The sequence below is a fragment of the Anabrus simplex genome, chromosome 3 (genome assembly GCF_040414725.1).
Source record: "Anabrus simplex isolate iqAnaSimp1 chromosome 3, ASM4041472v1, whole genome shotgun sequence".
Lineage (NCBI taxonomy): Eukaryota > Metazoa > Arthropoda > Insecta > Orthoptera > Tettigoniidae > Anabrus > Anabrus simplex.
Window position 1 is genome coordinate 419,111,984 of NC_090267.1, and position 19,450 is coordinate 419,131,433.

Here is a 19,450-nt window from a genome sequence, read left to right on the forward strand (position 1 = left end):
TTCCCGAGACTCAGCCCCTAGTAAACAGGTTGTAAATGCAGAGAACGACCAGCCTTCAAATTCATCTTTTGAATGCCCTAAAGAGTGTCTTAGGATTGCGGCGGATACCCCCGCACCTGTTCCTTTTCTTAAGATTGAGTTAAATAACGAGCCTATAACAGCTCTCTTAGATTCAGGCAGTGTTTGTTCCATTATTTCGGCTGATTGGTATTCTAAATTGAAATCTGTTTGTAAACTCCCTGACTATGTCTCTTCTCCTGTTCAATACGTTTCGGCTAATTCATCTCCATTAGAAATTCTAGGTTCCTTACTGGTCAAAATTCGTGTTTTTAAGTTTACATGGAAAGTTAAATTGTTTGTGGCCAAGCAATTGTCTTGCCCCATTATATTGGGAGCTGACTTTATTTCTCACACTGGTCTGGTGCTCGATCTTCAGAGTAGGTCGTGCACATTCAAATTTGCGTCCAATTGTAGAATTCCCTTGTTAAAGTGTAATTCTGTATCATGTTCATCTATTTCGCCTACCCAGGATGAGATGTTGTTAGACCTTAGACATCTACCTGAGGAGCAGGCTGATAGTATTCGCAAACTGTGTCAGTCGTTTCCCGAGGTGTTCTCTGATACTCTTGGTGTTACTGACCTTATTGAATACAAAATTGAGGTTACGGATTCGATTCCTGTCCGTTTTCCACCGTATAGGCTATCTCCACCTAAAATGAAGGCTCTGAAAGAAATCATCGATCAGATGTTGAAGGACGGTATTATTAGGCCCTCTAAGTCAGCGTATTCTTCGCCTATTTTTCTAGTCCCGAAACCCCAAGGAGGCTTCAGGCCTGTCATTGATTACAGGGCTCTCAATCGGAAGGTGGTGTTGCAATCTGTGCCCCTTCCTGACCTTCATTCTTGCTTTTCATGGTTTCGAAAGGCCAAGTTCTTCACTATCTTGGACTTGAATCAGGCCTATAATCAAATTCCCCTTGCCGAGGAGTCTAAACATCTTACAGCGTTTGCCACGGACTGGAATTTATACGAATACAACCGCGTGCCTTTCGGGCTCCCCACGGGGGCAGCTGTGCTCACTAGGCTACTAGATAGGGTCTTTTCCGACATCAAATTTGAGTACTTATATCACTACTTGGATGATGTCGTCGTATTTTCCGAGACTTTTGAAGAACATCTAGATCATCTGCGAGAAGTTCTGAATCGCCTTCGTAAGGCTGGGTTAACTGTCAAGTTGTCCAAGGTTGCCTTTGCTAAGCCCTCTATGTCATTCCTAGGGCATATTGTGTCACCCGATGGGGTAGCTGTCGATCATTCTAGAACACAGGCCATCCGTGATTTTAAACCTCCTAAGGACATCAAAGGTATCGCTAGATTCATTGGTATGGTGAATTTCTTCAGGAAGTTTATTCCTAACTTCGCTAATAGAGCGGCGCCCTAAAACCTTCTTCGTAGGAAAGGCATCAAATTCGAGTGGGGACCTTCTCAACAAGCCGCTTTCGAAGATCTTAAATTAGCTCTCTGTAATGCCCCTGTACTTGCTATGCCTGATTTCTCGAAGAAATTCATCGTCCAAACCGACGCATCGTCGTCAGCAGTAGCTGCAGTTCTTCTTCAAGAGACTGAACTAGGGAGGCGACCCATCGCCTATGCGTCTAGGACATTGTCAGCTCAAGAAGCAAAGTACTCCATATATGAGCTTGAAGGTTTGGCAGTCTTATTCGCCTTAGAAAAGTTCCGTCTCTATCTGGAACATGTCAAATTCGACCTGGAGACAGATAATCAAGCCTTAAGCTGGGTCTTAGGTAGGCCGCGTCGTACTGGTCGTATAGCCCGTTGGGCCATCCGTATTTCTGCCTTCCAATTTGATGTACGACATATCAGAGGTACCGAAAATGTTGTTGCTGATGGACTCAGCCGTATGTTTCATAACGACGTCGAAACCCACGAACCGGTCGACAGTTCATCACCTTCCGAGTCCATACTATCCGAGGTTAATGCCATCCTAACAGATGCTCCCATGCTTTTTAGGGATATTGAGAAATACCAACGTGAAGATCCGACGCTGGCTCCTATAATGGAAACCCTTTCTTCTGGGGAACATGCTGTCCCTTATGTTCTGAGGAATGGTGTTCTATGTTGCCCTTCGAGGCATGATAAGTTGATGAAAGTTGTTGTTCCAGCGGTTCTTGTACCTATGATTTTCAAATACTATCATGAGACCCCATTGGGGGGGCATCTTGGAATCTTTAAAACTCGTGAAAAGATTCGTGAAATGTTCATATGGAAAGGTATGGACGGTGAAATTCGGGAACTTGTAAAAGCTTGTAAATCTTGTTTGATCAGTAAACCCACCATGTCCACTAAAGTAGGCCTTTTGTCTTCTCATCAAGCGTCGCGCCCCATGGAACGCCTGTATATTGATTATGTGGGACCCTTCCCCCAGTCAAAGGGCAATGCCAACAAGTTCATCTTTGTGTGTGTAGATGGTTTTACAAGATTTTCCTGGTTATTTCCGACTAAGCTGGCTACCGCTCAGTCAACCATTACTTGCTTAAATTCTATTTTTGCTTCTTTTGGTCCGTGTCGATATATTGTATCTGATAATGCTAAGGCGTTTACATCTAATTTATTTCGTAAATTCTGTTTTGACTTGTCCATCTCTCATGTAACTACATCTGCTTATTATCCTCAACCATCTCTGGCTGAACGGGTTAACCGTAATCTCAGGTCCGCACTCATTGCCTATCATCATGAAGATCCTTCCAGGTGGGACACGTCCCTGCATTGGATAGCTTTTGCTTTGAATTCGGCGGTTCATGAATCTCACAAGTTTACTCCAGCTTCCTTGATGTTCAAGTTTGTTCCCAACTCGCCGCTCTCTAACCTCTGGTCTCTGAATGACATTCTGCCCGAGACAATAGATCCGGACAACATTAAAGATCTTTGGAAGAAGGCTAAAGCCAATCTTAAAGTGTCTCATGAAAAGGTTAGGGAAAGGTATGATCGTGGACGGAGACCCACCCCTTTGAAGGTAGGCGACCAGGTTATGGTCAAAAATTTTGTTCCCGCGGGCAAGCTTGCCCCCAGATTTCATGGACCTTGTATCATTCTCGATTTTCTTACGCCGGTTACCTTATTGCTAAGTAATCCAGCCACCGAGAGGATATTTAGAGTTCACCTGTCCCAGGTGAAACCGGTGTAATTTCTGTGTTAACTTGCTCCATATTATTTTGAAAGGATATGAAGGTTATATTTTTTTTGAGTTTCACTTTTAAGGCATTCTGCCCCTTCTGTAATATTTTGGTTTTAGATGTAAGCCTTATGTAAAACCTGCCCCGACCCGTTAAACTGCCATCCTGTTCTTGCCACGGCCATTACCACGCTCCCGTCTCCTGCTCCACCTTACACTGTGGCTTCATAATAGTAAATGCCATGGATATCTACACGCCGCTGGCCCCTCAACCTCTCCATAAGCCTGTACCCTCAAAGAAGATGTTTGTCCAACACAATTCTGCCGCCTAGCTTTAATGTTTCAGCGCCCCCGCAGCCGCGCAGCGCCGTACAGCGACTGGGGAGGGGGATGGGCCCCCTCCTCTCCAGCGAGGACGACATGTGCACGGCGAGCCGGAACTCTCCTCCCGGCCAAGGCTGATGTGCGGCGCACGACCTGCTACATGCCCGCAGCCTGTATCTGTTCACCGCGGGCGCGGCGTACTTCAACACCTCTGCTCCCCTCATAGTGCGGGCGAGCGGTATCTCAGGGTACTTAAGGGGTCCGAGCGGCCTCCGTTGGACGCAAGCTGCAACGGCCGGTCTGGCCATCCGACTCAATCTACATCAACTACATGGACAGTCACCATAAGCAATAATTACATTTGGGAATTTAACAACAATATTTGGTGAACATTGCAAAACTTTTCTTCACTTTTAAGCATTAAAGGTTTATCTTCAGAAATTCAACTACTACAACAGAAAAACTTTACTGCACCGGCAACAACAAAATTTTGAAATTGCAACCAACCAAATTACTAAAATCTTATAAATGCTTCCGCAATTAATCTTAATATCAACATCAAAACTTGGACCTTATTTTGGAAACAAAGCTTATGTTCTTCTGTGTTACCCCTTGGAGGAACTTTTGGGGGGGGAGGTCTGTACCGGGCGGTACACCTCTACTCTGTTTATTTAAAAGTTGCGCCAGTTGAAACTCCTCTTCTGGAGGAAGGTTGAACTTTATCTATTCTATTAATTCTCTACTTTCTCAGAAGATGTCACCACGTGGAAAATTTTGAGTTTTTGAACTGTGTCACTTTTGATGTGTTTTTGTTTCGCTTGAAGTAAGAAGTGTGAACTTTCTCTTCTAGAGGACACTACTGAAGATCAACAATAGTGCGACCTAGTGCGGAGTCAAAGAACTATTTTGTTGGAGAAATTTTTATTTCAAGAGTTTGTTCTTTGTTAAATTTCCTTCTGTCATTGTTTAAGTTGGCTGTATACCCCTCCTTTTCCCCTTAGTTTGGACCTTGCCAATCCCGAATTTCTTTAATTAATTTTCCACCAATAATGTGTTTCTTTTTCCTCTATGTAGGGGTTTCTTTTCCCGAACCAATAAAGATTTTGTGGGAGGGCGTTTTATTTCCCCTAACGCCTAGAATCTTCCGCGAGAGGATATAAACTGCTGATTTTAGGGTCTCCAGGCCACTTCTGTTCCATCTTTCAGTGTATTAAGTACATAGCAGGAGGCGGGAAGCGCCTCTTTCTTCTTCAGCCGTTCAACACCAGGTAATGGCCTATTAATAACTTATTTTCTTGCTAGGTCGGCAGTTTAACACTCGCGGCGGGTTCGAAGCATTTCCATCATGTAACCTTTTCCTAAAATGTAATTACTCTTTTCATCTTTTTCTTGTAAAGCTACATATTGGGATAGAGAGTGCTAACCCTCTCGAGCTCCCACTCACATTTGTTTTGAGGTGAACTTATTTTCTCAAACTATTCTTCGGTTATGTAATGTAAAGTGTTCTTCTCTAAGTCACCTCTGTAGTATGGGATTAGCCCTTGCGTTAGTGGCCCAGAGCCAGATTAGGTTTTAAAAACAAAGTGTATTAGGAGTGCAAGATCGCCTCCTCTCAAATTGTTAGTTTAGAGGTCATGTAATCAACCTTCTTTTCATGTAATAGACCTCTGTAGGTTGGGTATTTTACCCCTGTGAATACGTCCTTAGAGGACAGCTTGAAGGTAGAGTTTGGTGTGGCCTTTGAGAGGCTTAAATTTTAAGAGCGGATCGCTCTTTTGAAAATGGAGTACCATATGCCTCGTGGAGGCTTTTCTGTGTAATTCGGAGCCAGGGGCTCCTAGGGATGAATGGGGTTTTCTGCCCCTCTGTTAAAACTTGTGTTTGTGGTAAAACTGAGCTGATCGCAGAAGTCAGGGCGTGAAGCCCAAAACCTGTAAATATTGTATCTCCCCTTGTTTTGCTACATTGTACCTGCCATGTCTGTTATTGCTTTGTTTTTGAAAAGAAAATATAACCTAGTTAAATTTTAAATTACTTTTACATTAACTTTGATTCCGTAGTTTGAAACCCATTCACGCCCGCACCTTCTTACGCCTCTACCTACCACGGATATCTCCGTAACAATAATAATAATAATAATAATAATAATAATAATGCATCCTTTTAACCAAAGACCTGAACGCTGATCATTCAGCCAAGGAGCAGGGCAGATGTGTGATGCTTTCAAGGATATCACAAACATTCCTTTCCCGACCTCAAAGCGAGTGGGTGCTTCCTAAGAAAAATGCTAGGACGGTACCAAAAAGATCATAGTGCCCGTAGTTTATAATCCAGTGTCTTGAAGAAGATGGGGTAATTTTAAAGAGGATGATGTTGTTCACAGGTAGTGCACAGTGCGGCGGACCGCTTATCTTCACTGCCAAGTCACCGGGCCACGATGAAGGTTGATATCGTTGGCAGGGCGATATGATCGTACGTGTTTGGTTGGTTTTATCAATTCTGATATCCACATGGTAAGTACTTCATTGTAAACTATTGTTTTCCTCTGTGTTTATTCTGTAAACAAACTTTCCGCTCCCACAAACCTGTAATCGGAATTACCACTGTTCCTTCTCCTCTCCCATCAATTATTGAGTAGTGAGCGCAGTAATCGCCTCCTTGATCTTACTGTTCATCTTACAATCTGAGGCTAGTTTCATGGTTCAGTTTATGTTTATTTATTTTTCTTTCTTTCTTTCTTTCTTTCTTTCTTTCTTTCTTTCTGTTTACCATCCAGGGTTAGTTTTTTCCTCGGACTCAGCGAGGGATCTCATCTCTACCGCCTCAAGGGCAGTGTCCTGGAGCGTGAGACTTTGGGTCGGGATATACAACTGGGGAGAAGGACCAGTACCTCACCCAGGTGGCCTCACCTGCTATGCTGATTAGGGAAGATCGGAAGGGATAGACAAGGAAGAAGGAAGGTAGGAAGCGGCCGTTGTCTTAAATTAGGTACCATTCCGGCATTTGCCTGGAGGAGAAGTGGGAAACCATGGAAAACTACCTTCAGGGGTCTGTCGACAGTGGGGTTCAAACCCACTATCTCCCGATTGCAAGCTGATAGCTACGTGATACATTCCGCGCGGCCACTTGCTCGGTATATGTTTATTTTACTCTACAGGGCAGTGCCAGATTACCCAATAGGTAGAGTTTTACATGTTTTTACAATTGGCTTTACGTCGCACCGACACAGATAGGTCTTATGGCGACGATGGGGTAGGAAAGATCTAGGAGTGGGAAGGAAGAGGCCGTGGTCTTAATTAAGGTACAGCCCCAGCATTTGCCTGGTATGAAAATTGGAAATCATGGCAAACCATTTTCAGGGCTACCGATAATGGGGTTCAAACATACTATCTCCCGAATACAAGTTGAAGACTACGTAACCAAACACCGCAGCCACTCGCTCGGTATTATTATTATTATTATTATTATTATTATTATTATTATTATTATTATTATTATTATTATTATTATTATTATTAGCGTATTCTCCCAATAATGGAAGACGTTAAGCAAACAACTCAATCAAGCTTTCTTTGGGTTCTTCTTGTTCTTCCAATAGGCTTTCATTCTCTCTGAGAAGGCTTGTTTACGTTCTTCCGACCATTTCGGTCTGCACTGTTTTTGCTTTGGTTGCTCTGATGTAACTTCCCACTTGTTAACTTTGTGTCTGAAGGTGTCTCTTTCTAAAATGTCTGTTGCACATATGTTTGCGTTTTTGAGGTCCTTTCGAAGTTCGTCCAGCCAAGGTGTTGAATTCTTAAGTGAGCTAACATAATTTAATATTCTTTTTGACAGTCGATTTTCTGGTAATCTTGTGAGGTGTCCAAAGAATTTCATTCGTCTTTTCTTTATGTCAATTTCAATGTTTGAAACTGTTTCTGTTGTTTTGATTGATTGTAGCCTGTAACCATCTTGGGTATATCTTGCTCCTAGGATTTTCCTGATGATCTTCCTCTCTTGCTTTTTTATTTCTTCTAAATCTTGTTTACTGTTAAGTGACAATGTTTCATTTGCGTAAAGGACTGTTGGTTTTATGACTGTTATTATTATTATTATTATTATTATTATTATTATTATTATTATTATTATTATTATTATTATTATTATTATTATTATTATTATTATTATTATTACTATATATGCGAATAAGCCTATTAGGACCACGCAAAGTACTTGGAGGCGAGCATTTGCCTTGCTTTGTGCGCATATTTCTTTCATTCTTTTACTGTGGGCTTCCTTTCAGTCTTAAGACCAGGTTGTTCCAATCTTCTTCCTTGGTCTTTCCTCTTGATCACCTTACCATTTGTGAATTTTGGATCTGAAGATTACCTTGTTTTGGACATCTGATGACGTAATTCCTGCCTGTTTTAAATCGGTCAATCCATTTAATTGTGTCTGTTTTGGCTTTACTCCAGTTTTCAAATAATTCGACTATTTATTTGGTAAGTCTGTCTGGATACATTATTTTAAACTTCCATAGAAAGCCTGCATTTTCTATTGTCTTTCTTTCTTTCGTTCGTTCTTTCTTTCTTTCTTTCTTTCTTAATCTGTTTACCCTCCAAGGTTGGTTTTTCCATCGGACTCAGCGAGAGATCCCACCTCTACCGCCTCAAGGGCAGTGTCCTGGAGCTTCAGACTCTGGGACGGGGATACAACTGGGAAGGATGAGCAGTACCTCGCCCATGCGGCCTCACCTGCTATGCTAAACAGGGGCCTTGCAGGGGGATGGGAAAATTGGAAGGGATGGTCAAGGAAGAGGGATGGAAGCGGCCGTGGCGTTAAGTTAGGTACCATCCCAGCATTTGCCTGGAGGAGAAGTGGGAAGTCACGGAAAATTACTTCGAGGATCGCTGAGATCGGAATCGAACCCAACTCTACTCAGCTGACCTCCCGAGGCTGAGTGGACCCGGTTCCAGCCCCCGTACAACTTTTTCAAATTTCGTGGCATAGCCGGGAATCGAACCCGGGCCTCCGGGAGTGGCAGCTAATCACACTAACCACTACACCACAGACTCGGACATTTTCTATTGTCACTGTAAATATTTGTGTAGTGTTTGACTTCCTATCTGCCTCAAGTCCGTATTGTCCTTCGGTGAGTTTTGGGCCCAGAATTTTTGTTAAGATTTTGCGTTCCTTATTCTCATTATTTTGAATGTCTGCTTTCCTGTTCAAAATAATAATAATAATAATAATAATAATAATAATAATAATAATAATAATAATAATAAATATTATATATAATATATTATTAATAATATTATTTATTATTAATTATTAATTATTATTAATTATTATTATTATTATTATTATTATTATTATTATTATTATTATTATTATTATTACTATTCGCGTTGTGCGGGGGTAGCGTGCCTGCTTCTTGCCCAGGCCTCAGGTTTGATTTTCGGTTAGTCTGGGAGTTTTAAATCCGCTCAGAGAATTAGAACAGGGTTCATTCAGCTATGTAATAATAATGTTATTTGCTTTACGTCCCACTAACTACTTTTTAAGGTCTTCGGAGACGCCGAGGTGACGGAATTTAGTCCCGCAGGAGTTCTTTTACGTGCCAGTAAATCTACCGACACGGGGCTGTCGTATTTGAGCACCTTCAAATACCAACGGACTGAGCCAAGTTCGAACCTGCCAAGTTGGTATTAGAAGGCCAGCGCCTTAACCGTCTGAGCCCCTCAGCCCGGCATTCAGCTATGTGAGACCAGCTAAGGAGCTATTTGATATGCGAGACAGCGTACCAGGTCGGGAAAGCCAAGCACTATGACCGAGGATGTCGTCATGCCGAAGTCGTGCCTTAAGACCTATCTGTGAAACAACTTGTAAGAAAAAAAAGTTCACCTCTGCCACCCCCGGAAGCGTGGGTTCCATTTCCGCCTCTGCCATGAAATTTGAAAAGTCCTACAAGGGCTGAAACGGAGTCCACTCAGCCTCGAGAGGTCAACTGAAGAGAAGGGTTTCGATTCCTACCTCAGCCCTCCTCGAAGTAGTTTTCCTTGGTGTCACACTTCTCCAGGCAAATGCCGTGGTGGTGCCTAACTTATGGCCACGGCCGCTTCCTTCCCTGTTCCTTGTCTATTCCTTCCAATCTTCCCAGCCCCCAACAAGGCTCCTCTTCATCATAGCAGGTTAGACCGTCTGGGAAAGGTACTGGTCCTCCTACCCAGTAGTATCCCCCGACACAAAGTCTCACGCTCCTGGGCACTGCCCTTGAGGCGGTAGAGGTGAGATCCCTCGATGAGCGAGGGAAAACCCAACCTTGGAGAGTAAACGGATTGAGAAAGAAAGAAAGAAAGAAAGAAAGAAAGAAAGAAAGAAAGAAAGAAAGAAATCTTATTTCAATGATTATAGTAACTTTTGAATATGGCTAAGCAATGGGCCTCTATTTTCACTTCAAAGCTAAAGAAATTATCTGGTTAAACAATTCTTTAGAAGAGTTTGATTTAGCCACAATTTGTTGCATAAGAACAGCAATAAGTTCATTCCTCATCTGGGCAACCTAGCAGCACGGCACCGTCGCGATTTTTGAAATAAGCGAACTACTGCGCAGTATACTTGAGCCGCCACATCGGAAGTTTGGAGTGAACTAGCAAATTCCTGAAAAAAAACACGACATTTTGAAGTTTACCTGAGCTTGCATCCGGGAGATAGTAGGTTCGAATCCCACTATCGGCAGCCCTGAAAATGGTTTTCCGTGGTTTCCCATTTTCACACCAGGCAAATTCTGGGGTTGTACCTTAATTAAGGCCACGGCCGCTTCCTTCCAACTCCTAGGCCTTTCCTATCCCATCGTCGCCATAAGACCTATCTGTGTCGGCGCGACGTAAAGCCCCTAGCAAAAAAAAAAATGAAGTTTACTAACAACATCACAGTATCTCTTGAAGCGACTTCCATAGTTTTAAAGGAAAGCAAACAACGGACAGGCTTTTCAATCAATGAATTAAAATACATTCTTTCAACCAAAACAGTATTTTAATAACTGCAGCCCATCTATAGCCGTTTCTGATAGCTCAAAAACCACCTAAATTCAATGTTTAATAAAATTAAAGGATTATTTTCAATTCTATTATTGTTAGCCCATATGCTAACTGCATGTTTTCTTTGCACCAAGTGCACCCAGAAATTTTAAATGCGTATAATAGATTTTGGAATATCTTGTAAGTTCAGTGTACCAAAACTAAGTTATTCTCATGTTCCGAATTAGATTACTGTAGTACACCTGACCCTTCAATTTACCCTACAGATAAAAATCACAGGGAGAGAGAGATCAGGTAAACGAGGTGGCCAGTTGATTGCACTGCCTCTGCTGATTGTCCTCTCCTCACCGAACACTTCATGCACTCGTGATATGGTTGTCAAGGCGGTGTGTGTTGTTGCTCCGTGTTGCTGAAGATACCCATACAGTCCTTCATATTCTGCGAGTTGATCCACATACGGATTAAACAGTGTCTGGACATATCAATTAGCATCAAGAGTTTGGTGAAAGAATCGTATTACAATGCGGACACCAGACAATGCGCACCACACACCAATCTTGTGATTATGCTACGGCTTTTCGACGTACTGATGGGGATTTTCTGATGCATAATTGCGCATGTTCTGTGAGTTCACATACCCTGACAGACTGAATCAGCTCTCATCTGAAGAAATGAAAAATGAGGATCCAAAAGTCCTGACTCCACTTCACTCAGAAACTACCGGCAGAATTCAACACGCGAAGGTTCGTCTGGACGCTTTAACGCATGCGCAACAGTAAATTTGTAAGGATACAGATGCAGGTCCTTTTTGCTAATGTTTCGACACGAAGATCTCTTAATTCCCACTTGCACAGATAAACGGCGTTGAGATTTCGTTGGACTTCGTTCCAGGCTTTCCTTCACTCGAGCAATGTTTTCTGGTGTTCGAACTCTTTTAGGATAGTTACGGTTTATATTTCCTACAGAGCCCGTTTCGGGCCATTTTGCCTCTAAGTTTTGTATTGCAGACTTTGTTGGAGGTTTTGCCAAAACATTCCAGTCTTAAACTCTTGCGCAAACAGTTCCGCACAGGTTTTCCACGAAATGTGCTTCGCATAATACTCGACAATGAACACGCGCTGGGTTTTTTAAATCGTGAGCACCATTTTGTGTTGCTTTCAACTGGTCATTAAACACGTCTGCTCCTCTCACTCACACAGCGACGTATTCGGGAGATGTGCACGCGCAGAAATGTGACAGCAACTGATTGGTGCATCGAAATCATGGTTTCCAGCATTTCTTGTGCACGGGTCAATTCTGCGTCAGCTTTATTCCGGGCCAGTTTTATTTTGTCCGCCCTGTTTTGTGTAAGGTACTGTAGTTCAGAGAATATGGTTAGCGTACTGCCCTTCGGTTCAGAGGGTCCTGGGTTCGATTCCCACCCGGGCCGAGGATTTAATCGCTTCTGATTAATTCTTCTGGCTCGGGGACTAGGTGTTTATGTCCGTCCCAACACTCTCCATATTCACACAACACCAACACACTACACTACCAACCACCACAGAAACACGCAATATATATATATATATATGCTATTTGCTATTTGCTATTTGCTTTACGTCGCACCGACACAGACAGGTCTTACAGCGACGATGGGACAGGAAAGGGCTAGGAGTGGGAAGGAAGCGGCCGTGGCCTTAATTAAGGTACAGCCCCAGCATTTGCCTGGTGTGAAAATGGGAAACCACGGAAAACCATCTTCAGGGCTGCCGACAGTGGGGTTCGAACCTACTATCTCCCGAATACTGGATACTGACACGCAATAGTGATTACATCCCTCCGGATATGGTTGGCGTCAGGAAGGGCATCCGGCCGTAAAACAGGACCAAGTCCACATATGTGTGACACAGTTCGCACCCGCAACCCCACAGGTGTGGAAAGCGATAGGAAAAGAAGAAGAAGAAGAAGGAGGAGGAGAAGAAGAAGAAGAAGAAGAAGAAGAAGAAGAAGAAGAAGAAGATGTAATTCAGAGAATGAGAACAACTTTACTACAAGGATTTTATCTCGATTTTGTTTCAGTGGTACTTCGTTATGTTAACAAACTAATGAAAATTTTGATATTATCCGTTCAAAAATTTGTCACGTAGAGGTGCGTATTATATTGAAAGGTTGGAATGGTAGAAGTTACGATCAAAATAATTCGTTACAAAAATTCATATTATAAACAGCTTAATTGTTAACCAACTACTGTTAGACTTATGACTTATGACAAAACTACCTGCGTAGAGAATGGAACTTTCTCCGATTTCGCGGAAACCAAACCCTTTTGGTTTGGGAAATGGAGAGGTTTCCATAGAATTGCGCGAAGAATTGAATCATTTTAACTATAACTTCGAAAACCCCAGAAACCTTTTCTACAACCATTTTCTTAACAAATGATACATAATTTATGAAGACATTTTCAATAATGTAGGATGAAAATCTATAAAAGTTGTATAATGTTAAAATCGTGACTGCCTTTCAAACAAGATTCGTCACCTTTTTCTCCATCACTCATATATCATGCTATTTTCTTTCCATCATGTTATCATATTTCTGTTTACTTTTAACCATGAGATAACTGGATTAATGATTTTTCATTATCATTCACAGTCTATTATGCATCTGCTGCAAGAAGAACTATACCATAAAACCGAGAGTGGTGCTGCCAGAGAACTATGTCAAAGGTATGCCTCACACAATTTTCATTACTTTTATTCCACTTTTCATCTTAATCGGTAATGTTCGTTGTATATGAGAAACAATAGTGTATTAATATGGGTATAAAAGCGTGTAATTTCTCTATATATATCTTGATTAGTTCTTCTCAAACCTTCTTAGCTGCTGAGTGACTGTTCAACTGAGGGAAATGTTTCTGCACAATACACTGAGATATTGATTCAGGTATCTGATAGCTCTTGAGGTCTTAGCTGAACACATATAAACCTTTCGAATTCAAAAATGAAATGAATGAATGAATGAATGAATGAATGAATGAATGAATGAATGAATGAATGAATGAATACTGATATGCATTTAGGGCAGTCGCCCAGGTGGCAGATTCCTTATCTGTTGCTTTCCTAGCCTTTTCCTAAATGATTTCAAAGAAATTGGAAATTTATTGAACGTCTCCCTTGGTAAGTTATTCCAATCCCTAACTCCCCTTCCTATAAATGAATATTTGCCCCAGTTTGTCCTCTTGAATTCCAACTTTATCTTCATATTGTGATCTTTCCTACTTTTATAAACGCCACTCAAACTTATTCGTCTACTAATGTCATTCCACGCCATCTCTCCGCTGACAGCTCGGAACATACCACTTAGTCGAGCAGCTCTTCTTCTTTCTCTCAGTTCTTCCCAACCCAAACTTTGCAACATTTTTGTAACGCTACTCTTTTGCCGGAAATCACCCAGAACAAATCGAGTTGCTTTTCTTTGGATTTTTCAAGTTCTTGAATCAGGTAATCCTGGTGAGGTTCCCATACATTGGAACCATACTCTAGTTGGGGTCTTACCAGAGACCTATATGCCCTCTCCTTTACATCCTTACTACAACCCCTAAACACTCTCATAACCATGTACAGAGATCTGTACCCTTTATTTACAATCCCATTTATGTGATTACCCCGTATATTCCGTATATTAACACCCAAATACCTACAATGATCCCCAAAAGTAACTTTCACCCCATCAACGCAGTAATTAAAACTGAGAGGACTTTTCCTATTTGTGAAACCCACAACCTGACTTTTAACCCCGTTTATCAACATACCATTGCCTGCTGTCCATCTCACAACATTTTCGAGGTCACTTTGCAGTTGCTCACAATCTTGTAACTTATTTATCACTCTATAGAGAATAACATCATCCGCAAAAAGCCTTACCTCCGGTTCCATTCCTTTACATATATCATTTATATATATATATATAAATATAAGAAAACATAAAGGTCCGATAATACTGCCTTGAGGAATTCCCCTCTTAATTATTACAGGGTCAGGTAAAGCTTCACCTACTCTAATTCTCTGAGATCTATTTTCTAGAAATATAGCAACCCATTCAGTCACTCTTTTGTCTAGTCCAATTGCACTCATTTTTGCCAGTAGTCTCCCATGATCCACCCTATCAAATGCTTTAGACAGGTCAATCGCGATACAGTCCATTTGACCTCCAGAATCCAAGATATCTGCTATATCTTGCTGGAATCCTACAAGTTGAGCTTCAGTGGAATAACCTTTCCTAAAACCAAACAGCCTTCTATCGAATCAGTTATTAATTTCACAAACATGTCTAATATAATCAGAAAGAATGCCTTCCCAAAGCTTACATACAATGCATGTCAAACTTACTGGCCTGTAATTTTCAGCTTTATGTCTATCACCCTTTCTTTATACACAGGGGCTACAATAGCAACTCTCCATTCGTCTGGTATATGGTATCGATCAGTTCTAAATTATAGTGGAGAATACAAAAACCAATCTGCAATCGCTTCCAATTAATTTTCTTCGAAATTGGAAACAATAAAAACTGACAAACGAGGAACCCACCTCACATCGACCGTGGCGAATCAATATACGTTCTTCAAAAGTGGTTACAGATCCTCCCGAATGATTTACAGTATCGAATTCCGAGTTTCACTGAATAAACTTTTGTGATCAGTACAGTGACTCGTTCTTCATTCACTGCTCATGCTGCAAGTTAAGAGTCTACTTTGATAATTTTGTGTAATCTGACGATGGTCATATTATTTGAAACGTAATTCCTATTTCCCACAGAAACATTTTCCTATTCAGAGTCAGACGCTTTTCGCTTCACCGAAAGAAAAAATTCCATCGTCCTTCTGTGGACAAGATTTTACTTTAGAAACTAATACCCTGCACAGAAACTAGACATTGTGTGGTACTTTCAATGATATCAATACATTGTGCTCTCTTGATCACGAAGAGGAATAGATACCTTGCAAGAGTGTCAAGTTAATTATTGTACGAATACGAAACAATTTGTTGTTTACCAATTCTCATTGTTTATATTTTATTTTTGTTTAATAAATATTTTTATTTAAACGTCGTATTTTCTACTCCCTCTGCTTTTAAGAAATATTTGAAATTTTATGCTTTAATATATACTACTTGAAATAAATTAGAGCGACATAATTTTGCCAACGGCCGTAGCCGTGGTGAAACACCGGATCCCGTGAGATCTCCGAAGTTAAGCAACATTGGGCGTGGTCAGGAGTTGGATGGGTTGCCACGCGCTGTTGGTTGTGGGGTAAGGGAATGGAGGAGCGGAAAGGAACTGGCCACCCTACCGCACGTAAACTCCGGCTCAGGAACACCTCTCTGGAGGTTCGGACCTGCCTTCGGGCAGAATAACCCTTACCTACCTACATAATTTTGGTCGACTGTAACATTTAACCAGTTATTGTTAATGATAATGAAAATTACTTTTTCTTGCTCCGACATGGTTTACAAAGGTGGTCTCTGAAATTAACCGTCAGTGTTATTCCCTCGACGAAATAGTAAAATATATGGTGTTATGTCGAATATTAAAGTAGATGATTAGTGGGGCACGCCGTCTAACACAGAATCCATTAAAAGGCTTAAAGTAATCGTTTATGGCATATGGAGACGGTGTAGGACATTCAAGAATCAACATGGAATAAGTATGAATTGAATGGTGTTCTTATGCGCTGGAGTCACGCCTTACACGTCTACTTACCTGTTTGGGCAACACCATACCGCACAAACACTGACATTATATACCATGCATTTCGTCAACATCATCTTCACCAAGGTAAGAATGAGTAACATTTAATCTATTATAGCCTTATTTGTCCCGAATCTGTTGACCTAAACCTAAAACATCGCGCACTTATAAGTACTTCTTATATTGTTGGGCTGCGATGTTATACTTTATCTTGTTATCTGTTCTATATAATACATTGGATGACGTTCAAAAATTCTAAAATATCACTTCGGCATGTTATTAACATGTGAAACATTACCCGCGCGCTAATACAATCTGCCGTCAGCGGCTACCAGCGATATTCCACGGTGACGTCACAGCGACAGCCAATGGCAGCTCGTAACGCGGAATGACTAACCTTACTGTTCTCTATTAACCTTGGTTACTCTACTGGTAATGTAATACCTTCATTCAACACCAACGAGCAATCGTGGATCAGTTCTGAGAAAATGATGCATATTTTTAACCCAAAACAATCAAAACCATCTCTGCATCAAACATTTACAGCCTGTGTTTGGTGAACAGCTCAGATATCGTGCAATATCTCCTACAATTTATCTTGTTTCACTCGACAGAATCGTAAACAATGTCATATCTAAGATTTAGTTTGTTGAATCACAACTATTAGACTGCGCAGATTCTTAATGTTCCACTTTCCTTTCTTCTACAATAGAATATCCCCATACCCTAGTTCCGGATAATTTGAAACTGGGGAGTGTATTCATTTATTGCAATTTTTTTTTTAATTTGATTTTCTTTACTATAGTTTGTTCTTCTATTACTGTCTAATAAATGTTTACACCTATTGTTCAAATTATCAATTTTTTGTCCTAGATGTTAAACAGTGCTATATATTCTAGGACAGTATGTATCTCCTACCCTTCATTAGTTTAATGAGTGCTCACTTTATTTTCTCTTATTTTCTTTTGTTACATATGTTTTAATATACAAAATAATGTCCTGTCCTACCCGATGCAATCCACTCTTTTGTTTAATTTTACAATTATATGAAATTCTCTCTTTCTATTTTTGCTCTGGAATCACTGCCCAGGTATTTGACCCTATGGGAGTCTGTCTCCGTTCATATTCTCAACAAATGTGCCTCTTCCATTATTTATCCACATAACAAACAACTATTTTCTTTATGTTTCTCTCTTTGACCTTATTCTTATAACCCCCTTTATTGTAAAGAGTACATTAAGGTGACATTAATTTCTTATCCAATTATTTTCAGAAATCCGACCACCATCGAAGAAAGGGGAACCAGTAAACATAGAGTTCAGCATCTATGTTGTAGATATCAATTCCATAAATGTAGAGGATATGGACTTTCGGTGAGTACTGAAACATATCATATTGCCCCAGGGACTTTTATTTGCATATTGCGCAACACTGTGGTGGCGATTGTTATTTGGGCGGCGTCAGGTTCATTTCTGGCGCGATACAACGTTGAGCGATTGTTATTTTGGCAGTTGTCATATGTGCAGCGCCCGGTTCATTTTTTGGTGTTGTGAGGCGCGACTTTGTAGGCCTTGTGTAGGAGTATATAGTTCGGAATTTTGGGAGTGACCAGAGTGGTACCCAATATTTAAGTTAGGTAGATAATTCCGAACAGACGCATTATAGATGACGAAGCCTGAGATTCTTGCTCGATACTCAGACGGACTCATGGGAACTGGCAACCTAGCGTATTAGACAATTGAGTCTACAGTCCGGTATTCGATTATACTTATGTTAGTATACGGATACGAGAGGGCGAGGTTTCCGTGGAAATCGTATATTTAGTGAAAGTCTGTAATTCCTAAATATATAGGTATACGTTGGGTATATATCGGCATTAAATTGAATTTTTATATTAATGTTAAGATGTAAATCAGGCCAAGATTTAATATTTTGTTCTTTTATAAATTATTTGGTCGGTATTTGGACCGACATATCTCAGTAATGTAATATGTAGTTGTTCTTAATGTGCACGGCACATTATGCTTTTATCATGACAGTTTGCGTCATGTTTTATTGTATTTTGTGGAATTTCGATAGAATGAATATTAATTATGTGCTCTAGTGAATAAATCCATTTTACCCCTTTATCTGTCTCTTATTCACAACAAATGAAACTGTTTCCCATTCATATACACCATTGGTGATTATTTTTATAGAAGTTAGATTTAATTCTCGCCCATAGACCGAACGAAACCACGAAGCTCTAACCGACTGAGTCTGGCATTGTGATATTGATGGATGGGAACGGTTCAGTACAGTCTTCGAACGTTTTGCTCTCATTAGACGTAGGATGTCTACATATAGTTTGAAGATATGACAACCTCTGAACTTGTGAGTGTATAGTGGGGACGCCAGAGTGCCAACTGAACCTGGTATTGTTTTCACAACGCTCACAAAGTTCTTGGTCAAGATTTGTTCTGAAGATTTTAGTTGTCAAAGGTTTTTCTTTCCCTTTGCACTTTTCAAGTTCTCTACCATACATTAGAACAGGGATGACCAGGTTGGATTCGTGGCCTTGGAACTACATATGATGTGAATCGACTGTCATTTAGCACGTGGAGTATCTGTCTGTTATTTCGCTGTGTGTTCTTATGTCATCAACACACCCAGACTTCGTCAAATATTTCCCGAATCCTTCTTGCATCATTTTACGAAACGGCAGTACCAGGGCTCGACTGATACAAGTTGGCTAAAGTAGCGGCCACTAAATCAGGCGGGTCGGATTTAGTTTGTTCTCTCCCAAACACTTGATGTTATCTCCAAAACTGTTACAAAACAAATATATACTTCAGGAAAGACTGCTGGTTTCAACAGTAAAATTATTTTCCATATAAACCATGTTATGTTATTCTTAAATACAGAAACCTCAAAAAGTGAACTTAAATTAGAAAAAATGTGTATTGATATACTCAGTAAGCGAGAATCTTTCAGGGTTTAGGGCCAGTAAAATTTTGAGTGTGGGAAAATGTAGAAAGTCTTATAAATTATTTTGTATCTGAAACATTTCGCCGGCTCCGTGGTGTAGAGGTAGCGTGCCTTCCTCTTATCTGGAGGCCCCGGGTTCGATTCCCGGCCAGGACAGGGATTTTTACCTGAACCTGAGGGCTGATTCGAGGTCCACTCAGCCTACGTGATTAGAATTGAG

General features: G+C 40.8%; 1 protein-coding gene across 1 annotated transcript in view; it reads left to right on the forward strand.

Moving 5' to 3' along the window:
- The window catches only part of alka (alkaliphile), a 202,881-nt gene that overhangs the window by 120,858 nt on the left and 62,573 nt on the right, over positions 1–19,450 (forward strand). The window contains exons 2-4 of the mRNA XM_067144574.2: positions 5,901–6,030; positions 13,171–13,244; positions 17,537–17,636. Coding sequence (XP_067000675.1) covers positions 5,984–6,030; positions 13,171–13,244; positions 17,537–17,636 — 221 coding nt within the window. The 5' untranslated portion in view covers positions 5,901–5,983. The remainder of the gene's footprint in view (positions 1–5,900; positions 6,031–13,170; positions 13,245–17,536; positions 17,637–19,450) is intronic.